At 38.4% G+C, this 17,502-nt stretch overlaps 1 protein-coding gene across 1 annotated transcript in view; it reads right to left on the bottom strand.

Moving 5' to 3' along the window:
- The window catches only part of NKAIN3 (sodium/potassium transporting ATPase interacting 3), a 200,737-nt gene extending 192,995 nt beyond the window's left edge, over nucleotides 1-7,742 (bottom strand). The window contains exons 1-2 of the mRNA XM_054708753.1: nucleotides 7,684-7,742; nucleotides 1,086-1,155 (exon numbers count right to left, since the gene is read on the bottom strand). Of these exons, the coding sequence (XP_054564728.1) occupies nucleotides 1,086-1,155; nucleotides 7,684-7,742 (129 nt within the window). The remainder of the gene's footprint in view (nucleotides 1-1,085; nucleotides 1,156-7,683) is intronic.
- Between the last annotated feature and the right edge of the window lie 9,760 nt (nucleotides 7,743-17,502).

Here is a 17,502-nt window from a genome sequence, read left to right as displayed (position 1 = left end):
TATAAATGGATTTTAAACCTATCTGGAGAGCTATCCTCCCTAAATCATTTTCTATAGTAGAAAATCTAGACAGATATTTTATGACACTATATTTTATGATAGCAATTTATCATTAGTTTTAGTAAAATGGTTGGCTTACTATAATATATTTGGAACAATAACTCCAGACTGGCAATACTAAAACTAGTATTGTTTTGGAAAAACAACCCTCTTACCATACCTTCCTTCCTTTGTGAAACATAAATGATCAAATATTCTGTTTTGTTTTTTTCCCTTTCATTAGACTGTCATTGATGTTACTGACTAACCACTTTTTCACAATGAAGCTTACTTGTTTACTTACTCTGGGCTCAATGCCCTCATGTAAAACTAGAATTAAAAAGTCCCTTTGAATCATATTTTATTGAGATCATACACCTACTACATGAAAATTCACCTTGATTAGGTAAAATTCTTTTGAAATAAAAATGATAGGGCCATAACAATTTTAGACATGCCACCATTTATTATATTTGCACTAGAGGCCCGATGCATGAAATTCGTGCAAGAGTAGGCCTTCCTTCCCCCTGGCTGCTGGCACCGGCTTCCCTCTGGCACTAGAAACCTGGGCTTCCCTCCAGCCACTGGTGGGCACCCGGGACCTGGGCTTCCCTCGCAGCCCCGGCTTCATCCAGGAAGGACGTCTAATCTAATTAGCATATTATGCTTTTTTTATTATAGATGATACACAACTACATTTTAAATAATTCTAAAATGTATTTAAAAGATACACTTAAAGCATTTATTATGTCAGAGATGAATTTTGTATAGTCCTGTGAATGCCAACAATGTCATTATCATGTACACATGATATTTATTGTATTCTATATCTAAAAATGTTATAATTTCCACCTGCTGTATTTGGACATTAATCTCACACATTTTAAGTATTTTCTAGTTTGACTTTGATAAAATAGTAATTCTAATAAAGTGACCCAACCATTAGCCACAGTTATGGCACTAGAAACTGCAGATTGAAGTGAAAATGGCACCCTAGGTATTTTTCTAGTTATGTGGCAGGTGTGTGCCTGAATAGCTTTAATTACCTTGGACATAAAGAAAAGTCCACTGTCCAGTAAGCTGAATCTACCTTGGTTAAGATTCACCTTCAGTAAGCTGTGGGTGAGAAAAGAGCAAATGCCTACAGACAACCAGCCAGAACCACCTTCATTTCATGGATATTTCCTGCTCTTCAAGCGATTTGTCATCATGCCCTGCACTCACAAATGGGAAGGTGCACAGAAATGGCTAAACAAAATAATCAGCAGGATAAGCAACAGCATCCACTGTATTGTCAATCCCTGGATTGTCTCAGCTTGTGACTCTAATTAGTTCCCAGGAACCTTGCCTTAAAAATGCAGTATTTTATTTATTGGCCCATCAGTGATGTAAATACGCAGTTTTGTTCTTTTTTTAATGTCCAAACAGGATGGATGTGTTCAGAGAAAAAATAAAGAAATCCAAAAGAGCAGCTGCAGGCAATTCATTTTGAAAAGCAACCGCATTTTAAGCTGTCGTGCATCACAAAAACCTTTAAAGTGAACTTTTCAAACAGAAAAAAAAAACTTTTTCTTTTCCTGTCAGAAAATGCATGGATAGCATTCTCTTTTATGATGTTAAAGGAAACATGCATAATGAAAGAGAGGCCAAATTAACACCACTTATTGGAAAAATACTCATTCTTTATTAAAGACACTATATCTCTATTAATATTTGTTCCCTGATAACACTTAAAAATGGACTATGGTGGCTTGAAATAAGGGCACAAACACAAGGCTATTAAGAAAATCAAAAGGGGGATAATACCAAGGGTCAGGCCAGACTCAGCTATAAAACTATACAAACCATTAACTAGATTTGAGTATTGTATCTTAAAAAGTCAACTAACAACAACAAAAAGTCTGCCAAAAATAAACAAAATATTGTGCCACTGCAATTTTTACTTACTTTTTTAACCCTCCTCTGAGGATGTTTTTATTGATTTTTAGAGAGAGAGGAAAGGAGAGAGAAAGAGCGAAGAAACATCCATGTGAGAAAGAAACATCCATTGGTTGCCTCCTTGATGCACCCTGACCAGGGATTGAACCCACAACCTTTTGGTGTACAGGAGGACACTCCAACCAACTGAGCCACCCGGTCAGGGCTACTTAATGTTTAATCTAATTTTCATGTTAAGCTATTTAGGTATTTCATTTATAGGCAACTATCTTCTCTTTGAATATCATAACTCTAGAAAGACATCACTTTTTGCCTCAGAGCTTGACATTAATAATAATGGCCCAGAGCCACCAAGTTAAATGAAATGATATCCTGTTTGCTTTGTTAACTCAGAAAAAGCATGAATATTTTTTAGAAATCTCTGTGTCAAAATAGTCCTCATCGATGGTGCTGACACTGCCAGTACAGGCCTGGGAACATGGATCAGATGCTTCTCTTCCCAACTTCAAGGTCAGTGACCTCAAGTTGGGAACTGGACATTGGCCATTATGGGGCTTTTTACTATGAATGCTGAGAAAGGCTAAAAATAAGGGGTTTTGTTTATTTGTTATGGGAGACTATTGTTAAATGTTTACCTGCACACCACTGAATATGGCATCTACAAAACAGTGGTTCCAATCCAGGAGAGCAGCGAGAGGAAGCAATCCAAAGTGTAATGTAGCACAAACAGAAAGCCACCAGTCTGGAGGAAGCAGAAGGATGGAGGGCTCAAAGAGGATTTCTGCACAGATGCCATAGCAAAGGAGAAAATGAATGAGACGTTTGAAGAGCTTGATGTTTAAATAAAAGTAGAAAATTCAGGAAAATATGAAGGTACCAAGACATCCCAGAGAAAGCAAAACCAGCCAGTCACCACTTTAAAACAGGAAGCAAAGACATAAAAGACAATGGAGTCATTTCTAAATGAAATGTAAGTAGGTAAGAACCGGGAAGCGGTAAGAACATGTTTCTTTTCCTAACAAGTTCAAAAATAAAGGCAATCAGAATCCTAATAAAATGGAAGGGAAGAAGGGAGAAAGGGAGGAAGTGACAAAAACAAAAGACAAATCAGCGATGCAAAGAAAGCATGTTTCAAAGATACCATGAAAATTAAAATGGGGTGTAAATATGAGGAAATCATTGCGACATTCTCCCTAAGTGTCAGAGTGGTGGGGACATTGGAACAATAGGAGAGAAATGTTAATCCTAGCTCATACTCGGGGCTGCATGAAAAATATACCACACTTATTATAATGTAAATGATGCTTATTGAATTGCGGCTTTCAGAATCAAACTGTTGAAGGCATGGAAGCCTTCATTAAGGTTATGGAACAAAGAGGAAAGTATCATTTGACCATATAAAGTAGACCTAACACAGGTTGGGAGAGGCTGAATGCTCTGTGCCTAAATTCTGTGGCTATATGGCAAGGGGGGAAAGAGTGAGTTTTAACAATTCTTCCTGCAGGGCCAAGCATCTTCTTATCAGGGTCCAAGGTGAAAATATTTCCTCTACATCTATGAATCTTAACCACATCCCACATTAACCACACAGACTCCCCATAGCTCAGGAAGTGTCCCTGCTTCCCTATTTTATGCCCAAGGAATGCAGACACGGACAAATAGAAGCACCTTCAAAATACAGTAGTTTCTTACTGTTTCATATATTATGCTTAATGCTTCAAGGTATTTTGCATACTTGCTTATAGTTATCATTAATTGTGAGAATTAATTTGCATGTAGTTAACTGAAAATAAGAGCTGTTAAACTCCAGGTGACCAAACATTTTCCTGGGCATTTGCCTAGGCTGGATCTACATAATAAACAGAAACTGGGTAAGAATGCTCATTCTTAAGGAGTGAATACCCTGGGAGATTCAACTGCCCACTAAGATGACCTGCCTTTTACTCTCATTCTTGCACTTTCCCCCTGCTCATTAGAGGCAGAGACAGTAGAAAAGATTAAAACAGGGTTACTCACATTGGCACAATCATAAGGAAGCACTTGATCAAATGCTATTTTCTTAAAAGACTATGAAATGAAAGCATATTGTATGACCGATGCTTTTGTCTGTATAGCCTGTAGTCTGGGAATTCATGAGGTAAGTATTTTATAACCATGAAGATTCAAATCGTCCCTTAAAGTGGAAATTTATAAGCTCTAATTAACATTCCAATTAGCTAAATTGATATATCCTGGGTCATTTCAAGTAAGTTTTGGGTTACTAAGTAGGTTTCTTCATATCTGGACAGTCCACGTAGCCTTTAGGTCCTCCGCCATCATCCACGATTTCTTTGCTCTAAAATCTCAGAGCTCACAACTCCCAACAGACTTTTCATGCTTAAGGTTGATGGTGTCCAACTTCTGGGTTCACAGATCTGGCCCAGGCCAAATTATCATCTTATGTTTGAAGCTGTAACTTGTGAATATTTTCCATGGCTCTGATAAAAAAGGGCCATTATCCTACTTCATAGAGATGTGCCTTAAAGTCCTAATAACCTGGCAATTTTCCTCTCTCTTAAAACAAGTGCTATTTTGGAGCAGTTGCTATGTGTCCATAGACAGGGGACCAGGTATTAGGATGTACACAGGCTCCGATGGATCTGGGAATTCCAGATATGGTGTGCTCATGATTTTATTCATCCAATAATGACAGTAATAGTGTCTTTGTAAAACACAGTCTCTGCATGGTTTTGTATTATTTTCAGTAGGGGTTAGATGGCAAAGGCTATTGCAGTGAAATCAGAAATGGATCATTTAGTGAAATGAATAAAATCAAATCAGTTTAATATACCTCCTTTTTCTGTTGCTGGGTGTTTAGTACCATCTCCAGTGGCCTGAACGACCAGCAGTGCATATGCATCTGGGGGGAACCATGAGGGCTCAGGGGAGGAATATTATTTTTAATACCAAGCGTGATTGTCTAAGTTGTTCCTTGACTTAGCTTTCCTATGTGAAACAACTGTCTCCAGAACATCAGAAAAGGCTTCCTGAATTCTGTCTATACATTTTGAGTCCCTGTATCTCAAGGAGGTTGCAGGGCATTCCCTATCTTCCAATTCAATGAGGAAGGTGCAAGTTCCTCAGTCACGTAAACAATATTGAACATCAGAAAACAGCTACATGTTGAGCGGCACATCTATTTTTTGAAGAAATAAGGTAGTGGGTTACATATCAAGGAAAGTTTCCTGTTAAAAAAATGAACAGATGTTACACTGCAAATGGACAGATTTATGTAGGGTGATGAACTAGAAGACTGCATGTGAAGGGTGTTTATGGACCACAAACTCACCAAGGGAAGTTCTTCAGCACATTTTGTGCACTGACTTAGTACATCAACGGATAGAGTGACAATTCTTTCACCAACTTCTCAGTATGTCAGAGAATAAGAAAATGTACTTAAAAAGTGCTCTAAAGCAGGAATGGATAGTAATACTATGGCTATGACATTATTTAACACTTTAATTTCTCCATATCTATTAATCTAATATGATGCTAAAAAGTAGGGTAAATATTACTACCCCTATTGGATAAATAAAGAAAACTCAAAACAATCAGCTAAGTAGCATCAGAGTGTCTTTATGTCCTGATCCTCTATTATTTCTTCTACTCTGAAGTCAGGCAATAAAACAGGCATTGGTTAATGAGGTTAAATTCTGAAATGAGCTTTCTCACAGAGAGAGAAATACAAGAAGAATAGAGGGGTGTTGCACGATTTAGTCCTCTTTCCTCCTACCCCACCCATTTCTAAGTGAGGCAAGCCCTTCCCCTGTCCTTCAGAAGAGGCAAGCTGTACCTTTCAGAAAGTAACCAGCTGTGCTATGGTAGTCAAGCTTCAGTTTCTTCATCAACTTATATAACAGTAAGCTTGCAGATAATGGTTAATCTCATTATGTGTGCCACAGTCTAGTCTCTTTCATTAACAGTGCTAGCCTAGATCAACTAAATTCATTTCCAACCTACCAGCAAGTCAAGAATTATAGTTGCAAAACACTGGTGTAGAGCACTTGCTATGGGAAGTGCCTCGTCAGGGAGAAGAGCAAGGTGTGCCTCACTCAACGGTGTGGGATTTACCATACAGGTGCTGTAAAGCCATTAAAACTTTATCTCGTGCATAAGACATTTCATAAACAGCATCATGCTTTAGGATTTAGACAACCCCTCTGTCCAGGCTTGGGAGTGTTTTGATCTGGTTTTGTAACAGGATGTGGGAACCATACCAGAGTCACTGAATGCTCAAGGCTAATTAGAATGTGAAAGGCCCTATTTACAGTACGCCAGATAGCCAAGGCCACTCTGAGCATGGGAATCTTAATCAGGGTGTCCAAGGACTATACGCAGGTGCAAGAGCAAGGCTGTAGCAATCTCATGGTACACTGCGCATGTGTGCCTTTTTGTAGCCAAAATGTGATGGTACTATTTGGCAGAAAGCTTCTTTGGTCTACGTAGTATAACTCATGTTACTGACCAGCCAGTGTCCTAGAGAGAGAGGCTGAAGAGGCTACTGAGACTATTGAGGTTAGAGAGCTCAGGTGCCACTGCTATGTGAGGCAGTGGGTCTAGAGGCAGCACACAGCTGCTCCAATAATACTAATAGCTGTAGGTATAGAGGCTGCTGCTGCCTTTTGGGAAAGATGTATATGTTAACCAGCCGGTGTGTGGCTGCCTATATGGGATTTTGCTTTGAAGAACTGTTTGATGGCTCCTTGTTAGCAATGGCCACTGGCTCCTACAATGAAGATTCATTCTTATACACCCACAACTTCTCATGGCTTCTCCCTCTACTACCTGGCATCCAAGAAGGTCCAGCCCCTGGCAGAGGGGCTCGGCCCCCACAGTTGGGTTAGTGGAAGAGGATTCAGAAGAATATGCAGACTCAGAGCAGCTGTGCTCTGACACGGGAGTAGGGAGGTAAGGCTGTGGGACATGTGGTGGAAGCTGCTGCAATCATCAGGTGACAGGATGAAACTTGATCTAAAATAGTCTCTAAGAGAATCAGAAAAGGGACTGGGTAGAAATATTCAAGAACCAAAATCTATGTGAGAAGTGAATGATAAACCAGGTCATTTCAGCTTAACATTTCCCTCTGACCAAAGAAAACTAGCTGGGCGGATACTGTTACAATTGTTGAAATTGAGGTTTGAAGCTAATTTGTTGGAATTCCTTATAGAAGATCTGACACAGCATCAGATTCTATATTCCAATTGTGGGCTTTCCCTTCCTTAAAAATAATAAAACCTCATCTGGATTCCTGTGGACTCTGCACCTTGATAATGCCTCAAAGCAAGGAGCTGTGAACTTCCCTGTAGAGCTCAACACAGTAAGGAGACCCTCTCCTCTCTGTCTGTTAATACGTGCGCAAAATGTCAAGTGCTTTTCAATTTAGGTTAAGCCAAATATAATGAGAATAATTGAAATAGTAGGTAAGAACTGGGCACAAAACATGCTGTTGGGAAACCTAAAGCTGACTGAAAATAAAGTTTAGTTTACTCACTGTAAGGCATTATTTTAATCATTACTCTTCTCATATCAACTCAGCTTAACTCAATAGGCAAAGTTTCAAGCTGTGGGGTTTAATTAGGGGGAATTAGGTTCTCATAATTAAGTAAACTTTAAGAATATTTCCTTTGGCAGGACACATTTTTTTTTTTAAAGAAACTTAGAATTTACCAACAGGTCTTGTCAAGAGGGGGTTTTCCCACTTGTTTTCCAGCATTGCAGATGCCCATGCTGACATTAAAAAGACCAGGCTATGAAGAAACAAGGAGGTGAATACTTTCATTCTTTCTTTCATACTAAATCAATATTACTCTGGGGAAGAATTTCACAAAATTAGGCAGAAAAAATCATCTGTTAATATTTGTTTGAGGATGCCCCTTGGACTCTAAACAGAGTGGTTTCATCATAGGATTTACCTCCTAAGTCTCCTTCCCCTGCCAGAAATTAACCCACAACCCAACTTCTCCAACTTTGCCAAGCAGAAGGCAACCTTAAAAAATGTACCTCCCCTCCTGGAATAGCTCAAGCCAGGAATAAGGCAACTATATTCGCAAAAGCCCAAAGTAGCAATTTGTTACAGAACAGTGATTGAAGATTGAATTTCAACCCTCCAGTGGAGCCATATGGGATCCAAGAACACTAAAGTTGAACCCCTAGGCAGGGTGACCTATACAATTCCACAAACAGCTGGCGGGAACATGCCTGCCGTGGCATTTAAGACTCCCATGGAGGTTTGAATTAATAGCAACCCAGCATGAGAAGACGGAAGAGAGAGTTATGGACCAAACATTTCTTTATTTTTTATTTGTTGTTGAGACCACCTGCAAGAATTCCTTCTTTAAAGAATCCCTTTAAAGTATACATATTCAGCAAGAACTAGATTTTTTTTTTATTTGGGAAAGAAATGAAATGCTTCTTCTTTAGAAAATAATATAGACCAAAAACTTGACATGTCAAAATATTAATGCTACAGAGAAGCTGTTCTATGAAAATCAGAATTTACAATACACACTTAAGTAATAAACAGCTGATGTTGTTGAAGGTTATTTTTCTTTTTTAATATATATATTTTATTTATTTCAGAGGAGAAGGGAGGAGAGAGAAGATAGAAACATCAATGATGAGAGAGAATCATTGATAGGCTGCCTCCTGCACACCCCACACTGGGGATCGAGCATGTGCCCTGAACGGGAATCGAACCATGACCTCCTGGTTCACTGGTCAACACTCAACCACTGAGCCACGCCGGCCGGGCTGATGTTAAAGCTTATTTTTTCTTTTGATGGTTCTTTATGCCTTTCTCTTGCTACCCTAAGTCCACTATGTAGCAGCTGCGTGAGTAGCCTGTTGCTCTCCCTATCCTGGGAAGGATCCTGGTAACGCAGCCAACCACTGACACTGGAACATGTCTCTGATCATAGGACCAGCAAAATTCTTAGAAGACAATCGAGGTGTTTCTAGTGTAAACTTGCACTTTATTTTCTTCTTCAGGTATCTGACTTAATTTGGTGAAATGGTCTTCATCAATTTGATATGAGTGTCTCTAGTCATCAGGGTCTCAGGGAACAAACTGAATTAACCACTTTTAAATCATGCTCACGCTTTTTGGACACTGCCCTGTTTCTCAAAGGACTAATGAAGCTTTATCAGCCTCTTAGTTTACAGGCTTTTAGTTTATACATGTGCAAGGTTTACAGAACTCCTACATGCTTAAATATTTCATGAAAACTTACGTACAGTTTATAAAGTGCTTTTATGCACATATTCTCATTTGTGCCTCATTTTTTAAATTTACTTCCTCAAACGTGGCTCTAGGAATACATTCAACAATTTATAGGAATACATTCAACAGAATACAGAGAAGACTTTCATCTGCAGGACGATGGGCTAGAAAACTTTTTTGTATTTCCCCTGCTACGTATACCTGCAAATGATGGCCTTAATATATAAAACAAACACAAGAAGACTCTAGTGGTTAAAATCTGATTTTTCCCAATTAAGCTATGCATTTTTAGAACCTCACGGAACAGATTGTGTTAAATAGCAAAAATACTGCATGTTCGATTCTTATCACGTAAACATTAGAGGGCAAAACTGTTTGTGACATAAGATAATGATGTTTTAATAATCCAGGACCTAGGTCAGCTTACATTTTAATCAGGTAGCATACATACAAGGAATATAGCAGTGTTTTGCACATTGTGACTGTATACTAAATGTTTGTCAAAAAACCTTTACTCTTCTTACATGATATATAAGATATATATGTATTCTATCATAATATTTGATGGGCAAGCCAACTTTAAATCATGATAGTTTAGTTAAGAAAATGAACAAATCAACTAATGACAAGTGCTGGTGAGGATGTGGAGAAAAAGGAACCCTCGTGCACTGCTGGTGGGAATGCAGACTGGTGCAGCCACTGTGGAGGACAGTATGGAGTTTCCTCAAAAAACTAAAAATGGAACTCCCATTTGACCCAGTGATCCCAACTCTAGGAATATATCCCAAGAAACTAGAAACACCAATCAGAAAGGATATATGCACCCCCATGTTCATAGCAGCACAATTTACCATAGCTAAGATTTGGAAACAGCCTAAGTGCCTATCAGCAGATGAGTGGATTAAAAAACTGTGGTACATCTGCACAATGGAATACTATGCTGCGTATAAAGGAAGGAACTCCTACCATTTGCAATAGCATGGATGGACCTGGAGAGCATTATGCTAAGCAAAATAAGTCAGTCAGATAAAGATAATATCACATGATCTCACTCATTTATGGAATATAATGAACAACATAAACTGATAAACAAAAACAGATCCAGAGACAGAGAAGCATCAATCAGACCGTCAAACCTCAGATGGAAGGTAGGGGAGGGTGGGGGTAAGGGAGAGAGATCAACCAAAGGACTTGTATGCATGTATATAAGCATAACCAATGGACACAGACACCACGGGGGAGAGGGCATGAGTGGGGGCAGGGGTGGGGGGGCAAAAGGGGGATAAGGACACATATATAATACCTTAATCAATAAAGAAAATAAAAAAAACAAAACAAAACAAAGGAAAGAAAAGAGTATTTACACAAGATGAATGAAATAAGAGAAATGGTTTGACAAGTGAAATGGGAAAGAGAACTCCTGACCTGGGAATTCAGTAAATGATTAGAGTGATAATTTAATGGTATATTTCTGCATTAATGTGGTAAAAGTGGTCATATAAGCCTTCTAAGTATAGACATAACATTCTTTCCTGAATTGTTGAATTCTGCATAACCTTTACATCAGTGGTTCTCAACCTTTCTAATGACACGACCCTTTAATACAGTTCCTCATGTTGTGGTGACCCCCAACCATAAAATTATTTTCGTTGCTACTTCATAACTGAAATTTTGCTACTGTTAATGAATCATAATGTAAATATCTGTGTTTTCCGATGGTCTTAGGCGACCCTGCTAGCGGTTCTCAACCTGTGGGTCACGACCCACAGGTTGAGAACCGCTGCTGTAGAGCCTAAGTTAATCAGAATAAATATTAAATTAATCAGAATAAATCTTCAAATAAATGACAAATGGAAGCCACACTTAGGAAGTAAAGCATAGGAAATATTAGAACTGATTGTGATATGAAAGTGTAGCTCAAACAATATCCAACAAGGTCCTTCCTCTGTATTTCCTAACAATATTTACATTACGATTCATAACAGTAGCAAAATTACAGTTATGAAGTAGCAACGAAAATAATTTTATGGTTGGGGGTCACCACAACATGAGGAACTGTATTAAAGGGTCACGACATTAGAAAGGTTGAGAACCACTGCTTTACATGGAAGGCAATTTGGGGCTTTTATTTCTTTGTGTCCCACACAAATACCACCATCTGCTTTTCCTCTTTTAGCCATTTCTCCATGGCAACGCATATTGATTTACCAGTGTGACTGCAATTGTATGGCCAACTTTATGTAACCTCGTACTTCTGACCACGAATCTATCCATTTTCTCTTTCTACCTTTGCTTCCAGTAGCTGTGTTGCTACATTTTAGGGCATACCACGCAGAGGGAAGAGGTGGCATTTTTTTAGTGAAAGGGGCCTTTTATCCCAGTAGCTGTCTCAGGGCCAGAACTTCTCCAGCAGTTCTTTTGTGAAAGCTAAGACTTGGCTGGCAACTGAAACTGTACATAGTTGGAGGCAGCATTAACTGAGATTTCAAAGTTTCAGACCAGACAAAAGAGAAGCAGGGGAGCTGGCATCAAGCTCAAGGAGCAGCACAGTTCTTTCTCTTTCGCTCCGCACAGTGTCATGCAGGATAGAGTTTAATGAGAACCAAGTGCTCCTTCAGTCATCGAATAGTGACATTCACAACAACTGGAAATGTGAATGAACTGCTTATCATGATTGGACTTTCTTTCTTCTTTATGGTTCAACCAAGAGTTTGCAGGCATTGCATTATGACAGGTTGCTAAAGAAATCCTTGAACGCTCCATCAAGAGATTACTGGATTCATTTTGTAAATAGTCTGGAAAAATTATGAACTGGTATTACTAGTATTTTCAATGGAGATATACTGTCCCTATACTTTTATATTGTAATAAATATTAAGTTAATCAGAATAAATCTTCAAATAAATGGCAAATGAAAGCCACACTTAGGAAGTAAAACATAGGAAATATTATAACTGATTATGATATGAAAGTGTAGCTCAAACAATATCCAACAAGGTCCTTCCTCTGTATTTCCTAACAAATATATTTCTGTTGCACCAGAATATTTAGTACATGCTGAATTCAATAGTGATATGTAGAAGAAATAAATTATGTCCTGGATCAAGGCATAAGAAGCTCAATAGAAAGACCAATTGCATCAACTACTTTAGTATTTTGCATGTAGTAAGACTTGATCAAACCATTTATAAAGAAATGTGATAAAAACAAGGACTCACATTGTCAAATTTCTAAACAGAACATTTTTACTTCTCAGGTAAAAATGCAAAACAGTTAAGCTGGCCTTATCTAGCTGGTTTTACCTAATAACATCATTTTCAAATTTAAAAGTTGTAGGAAGAAAGACGAAATGAGATTTTACAGAAGTTGAAAACAAGAGGTAATTATAAATTAGAAAAACATATGACCTTAGCAGCCCAAAGGAAAGCAGTTGCAGTGGGAAAACGACTATCCAATCAGATTGAAAGACGTGGGAGTTTTACTGCACTTCACTTTATCAGGGGAGTTCCTATCAGCCTATTGCTCATGTCGCTGAATGTCTGGATGAGGAAAGAATAAAATGAAGAGGCCAAGAGCTCTTCTTTAAGGGCCCTGTGAGTTTCATCAAATTTTAGGAAATCCTATAAAATTTTAAAGAAAAATGAAAGCATTAACATCTACACTAATAAAAGAGAAAGATGCAAATTGACTGCACCTCCGTGATGCCCACCAGACAATCAGGAGTGAGTATGCAAATTAACCCAACAAAGATGGTGGGTTAATTTGCATACACAGGCGTGGAGCAAAGACTGAAGGCTCCTGCCTGAGTGAAGACTGAAGACTGAAGACTGAAGACTGAAGACAACTGACGACTGAAGAGGCTTGGCTTCTCCGCTGCGGCTGGAGTGAAGGCCTGGGTCCCCGGTGCTGGAGGAAAACTGGTGCCAGCAGTCAGGGGAAGGAAGGCCTATTGCACGAATCTTCGTGCAACGGGCCTCTAGTAATCTATAACAATTTATTTACTCTTTTAATTAATTACATGTTTCAAAATCTGTCTTTAATTTCTCTAAAGGGAGTCTAGGTAGAGTGGGCCTTTATAATTAAGTACATGGAGGGAAGCAAGAATGATGTTTAATGATAGTAAAATATTACTCACGATGGTTTCTTTTTATATATAATTTATTGAAAACTGTAATGTAAAACAGGAATACGAAATCATCTATATCTTGACTAGCCTTCTGTCTTATTTTCCCTTATTCCTTTTCATTATTTGTTCATTACATTATATATTAAAATTGTAAGCACACAAAAATGCATTGTGACATCACTTAGCATATTATAAAACTTTCATGCTATAGTTGTCACAATTATTATTTCGTGGAGTTCATTTTATTCCACCAGATTGACACCATAATTTACATTATATATTTATTTCAATAAAATTTTCTTTTTATTGTCTTAGAAAATTTCTTTTCCTTTTCTTTTAATGTACCAGGTGCTCTGCGTGGGGGGCATGGAGACAGGGACAATGGGACACAGAGCTGGTCCTGGAGGTATCCCACACGGAGCAGGAGCCATGGCACAGTGAGGGCAATAACCTTGGGCCAGAGGGAAGGGCTAAATTGAGTCCTGACAAGGAAGTAACAGACTTGGAACTGCAACACACTATTTCTTCAACACTGGCATTCTAAACAAATGTTCCCAAGTACTGTATGTATAATTCAGCAAAAACATGAAATAGATTTCAAATAGTAAAATACTGAATATATTTTGTTTTTTATTACAGTTCAACTGTAAGTCCAGCTAGTTTACTTTGTGATGTCATAAAAAAAATGAAGTGAGTATCAGGGAAAAAATGCCTTAATCTTTACTTTGTCATAATTGAGTTTCTGTTCATTTACGTCCAGGTAAGAGCATGGGAGTGCACAGGTCCTATAAGATGAATAACTGAACAACACAGGATCACAACCAACACAGGATCACACCCAACAGAGGTTGTGTTTTTCTCTCAGGCTATAATTGAAACATTTAGAACATAAGACTTCATAGATTTAAAGTCTGGGTTGTGAGCCAGCAGCATGAGCAACACCTGGGAGCTTGTGAGAAATGCAGAACCCTGGGCCCCCCAGAGACCTACAGGATCTGAACCCACATTTCACCATTGTTCCAGGGGACATGTATGCACATTCAAATTTGAGAATGAGTGCCGTAGAGGACACCCTACATGCCATGGTGTGTGTCAATCCATGTGGCAATACAAGCAGTCAATCTGTGCTCTCCTCACAGCTCAAAGCCAGGAAAAGCTGATCCTTCACACTGCCTTTGCTTGCTTGTGATTGGAGGAGCAGTTTCATCACATGTTTAGACCATCAATGAGCTGGTAGCCAGTGAACATTGTAAGTAATGACCTTGAAATTATACAAGAGAGAGATGTAGCAATGGAGGCCTCTCTAAGAACAGGAATGAAATGAAAATGCTAGTGATGTCGGGAAATTCAGGCAGCTTGGATGAAGTTCAGACCACTAGGAACACTATCAACTCATTCAAAATGTAATTGATTGTGGCAATTGATGGTGACATTTTGGGGCACAGCTGTAACTCATTAACAACCTCACTCTTGTCTGACTTCTTCAAGTGAGTCCCTCAATCCAGCTTTTGACTTTAGACACCATTCATGAAAAGGACTGTGTCTGATGTAGGCTCAGCTGCCCCAGGTCTTCACAAATCCACTTTCCTCCCTGGCATCACACATCAGATAATACAATATTCATTCTTCATATAAAACCATATGCTGCATTGGCACAAATCCCATCATTCAATATTTCAAGCTGTGGTGGGTCCTCTGATACCCTCTGTCAGAATCCTAGGGACAGCATGCTAAGTACAATGCCAAGACTTAGACATCTACTATTGCCTTTGCTTTTGTTACATTTTCCAACATTTTATAAGCTCGTGCTGAAATAGAATAAAATTATGTAAAATATTTCATCCAGAGGCAATGCAGAGACTTCTAATTTAAAATAGTGTCCAGTTCATACTCATGGCATGGCCTTTCCAAATTCACCCAGTGATAATGACAAAGACATCAAAACAGAAAAACCAGAGAAACACAACACAAACCAAGGGCCAACTATAGAATCTGGGAGAAATAAGCACCAACCTAACTGTCCAAAAAGCACAGGAGTCCATTTGTGCTTTGTTATTTGGAAACCAAGTAAGCCTGCAATTATGAATATAGATCCCTACATGCCACCCATGCCCATCGCTTTATCTCATTAGGTGCTCCCAGATCAGAAATGCAAGATTCACAGCAACCTTGAACTAGCTTCTGCTTTTCTTAGTAACCAATGTAAAGCATCAATTTTGCCCAATAAATGCTTTTTCCTACATACATTCCAACTATGATGTTCAGAAAAATGAGTGGAATTACTATGTAAGTGGTCTGATGATGGTCTCTTGAAACATGCTCTAATTCTGAGATGGATATGGGCATACAATAGGTTAATGCACTAAGCTACTGTAGACAGAAATAGGAATAGGACATGCCCTGGAAGCAATGCATCCTGGGAAATGTAGTTTTTCTACATAGACTGTCAGACAGCCAACAGCAAACAGCCTATCTGATTGCAAAACATAAAAGCAACAACAAAGTAAAACAGGTTTGGATAAATGCTGAAAATCAAGTAAATATGTATTAAAATAAAAATTAGTATTTTTATACCACTCAGATTGATAAAACATTAAAGATTGACATATTCAGTGTTAGTGTGTGAAGAAACAGGCATGTTTATATATTTTTGTGTAACTTATACTGCCTTTATGGAAGGCAACTGGATCTTCCACTAATATTAAATCTTCATACTTTTGTGATTAAAAACTGAGGCTTTAAATAAATATGTCATTAAATAGTTTTAAATGGCTATATCTAAGTAATCAGATTCTGGATTTAAATTTCTTAGGCGTTTCTGCATTTTCCAAATTTTCTATAGTGAACACATATTAACGTTGTACTCACAATAATAATAATAATAATCATATTTCAAACTTAGCATGTGAACTTTGTTTCTATCATCATAGTAAAAAAGCAAAATAATTGGAAAAAAGTGCACAAATATTAACATAATTTTCCCTTTGGGTGTTTTTTCTATTTCATTGCATTTAAGTGTTTTTCTGTAAGTTATACTTGTGCACTGATAAAAATTAAAACAAAAACAAAAGATAAATGAAAACCTCCTAAACCCTGGGAGATGCAGGCTAAAACAGTTATATGTTACCAAACACCTAAAATAGATGTCTTGTCAAAACAGGAAGGGAATTAAACCCTGGATATCAAGTTGAGGTTTCCAGTTCCCTATGTACAAAGATGTTATATATTGGCAGAGCTTTTGCCAAACTATCCAATATTAATGAGGCTGTATAAAGCAGATAAGAGATTAGCATTTTCTCTGGGAGCTAAGAGTCTGGTGCCCATGAACTATCCCATTCTAGACAATTCAGGGCATTTGTGGACATCCATGCTCAAATTCCTTCTGGGGTTCTGCAATGTGACCACCTGTGTCTATGGGGCCCTCACAGGGGTTACATTGAAGCTATTGAGCAACATAGTGCCACCTCTGAACCAGTATTTACATAGAAACTGAATGGGGCATCTAAGAGCAGGGCCGACTAAAGGACGCCTAGTAGCCTGGGATGCTAGGAAAAGCCAGCAGGTGACAAGCTGGTCCAGAGAAACCGCATCAGTTTGGAACTGGCAGCGTCATCAGCAGTCTCAGGTAAGAGGACGTTTCACCCACAGAAGAAAGTAGGCCTAGAGCCACACATAAACAGTCATTCCTCTGATGTATGTCTTCGCAGAAGAGACCACCCCTTCCAGTATGAGTCATCTCACAGAGAGACTGAATATTGAGAAAATTTAACAACATGCAAAATATTATATGTGGCTTGGGTATAGACACATGTAGTTAAAGTAAATAGAAAAGCAGAGGAGAGAGAGTGATCAAGGAAGGACACATGAGGAACATGTAACAGTGCATCCGGGGTTCTTTCTAAAGCATGGTAGTGGGTATATGGATGTACACAATATCATTTTAAATCTATTTCCATGAGCTTTAAATATTGTGGTAATGACTAAAAATTAAAGCAGTTAGACCCTAACTCCAAGCAGCAGAGTAAAGTGACTGGCCCTTCTCAATTCTGGCAGAAGATGTAATATTCACGCATCAGAGATGGTGATACAGGGAGAACTTAGACTGAATAATACAAAGTCTCATTAGGGACAAGGCTCCTTT

Source organism: Eptesicus fuscus, chromosome 19 (assembly GCF_027574615.1).
Source record: "Eptesicus fuscus isolate TK198812 chromosome 19, DD_ASM_mEF_20220401, whole genome shotgun sequence".
Lineage (NCBI taxonomy): Eukaryota > Metazoa > Chordata > Mammalia > Chiroptera > Vespertilionidae > Eptesicus > Eptesicus fuscus.
Note: the sequence above shows the minus strand (reverse complement) of the source record. Positions and strands in the feature narration are given on the sequence as shown.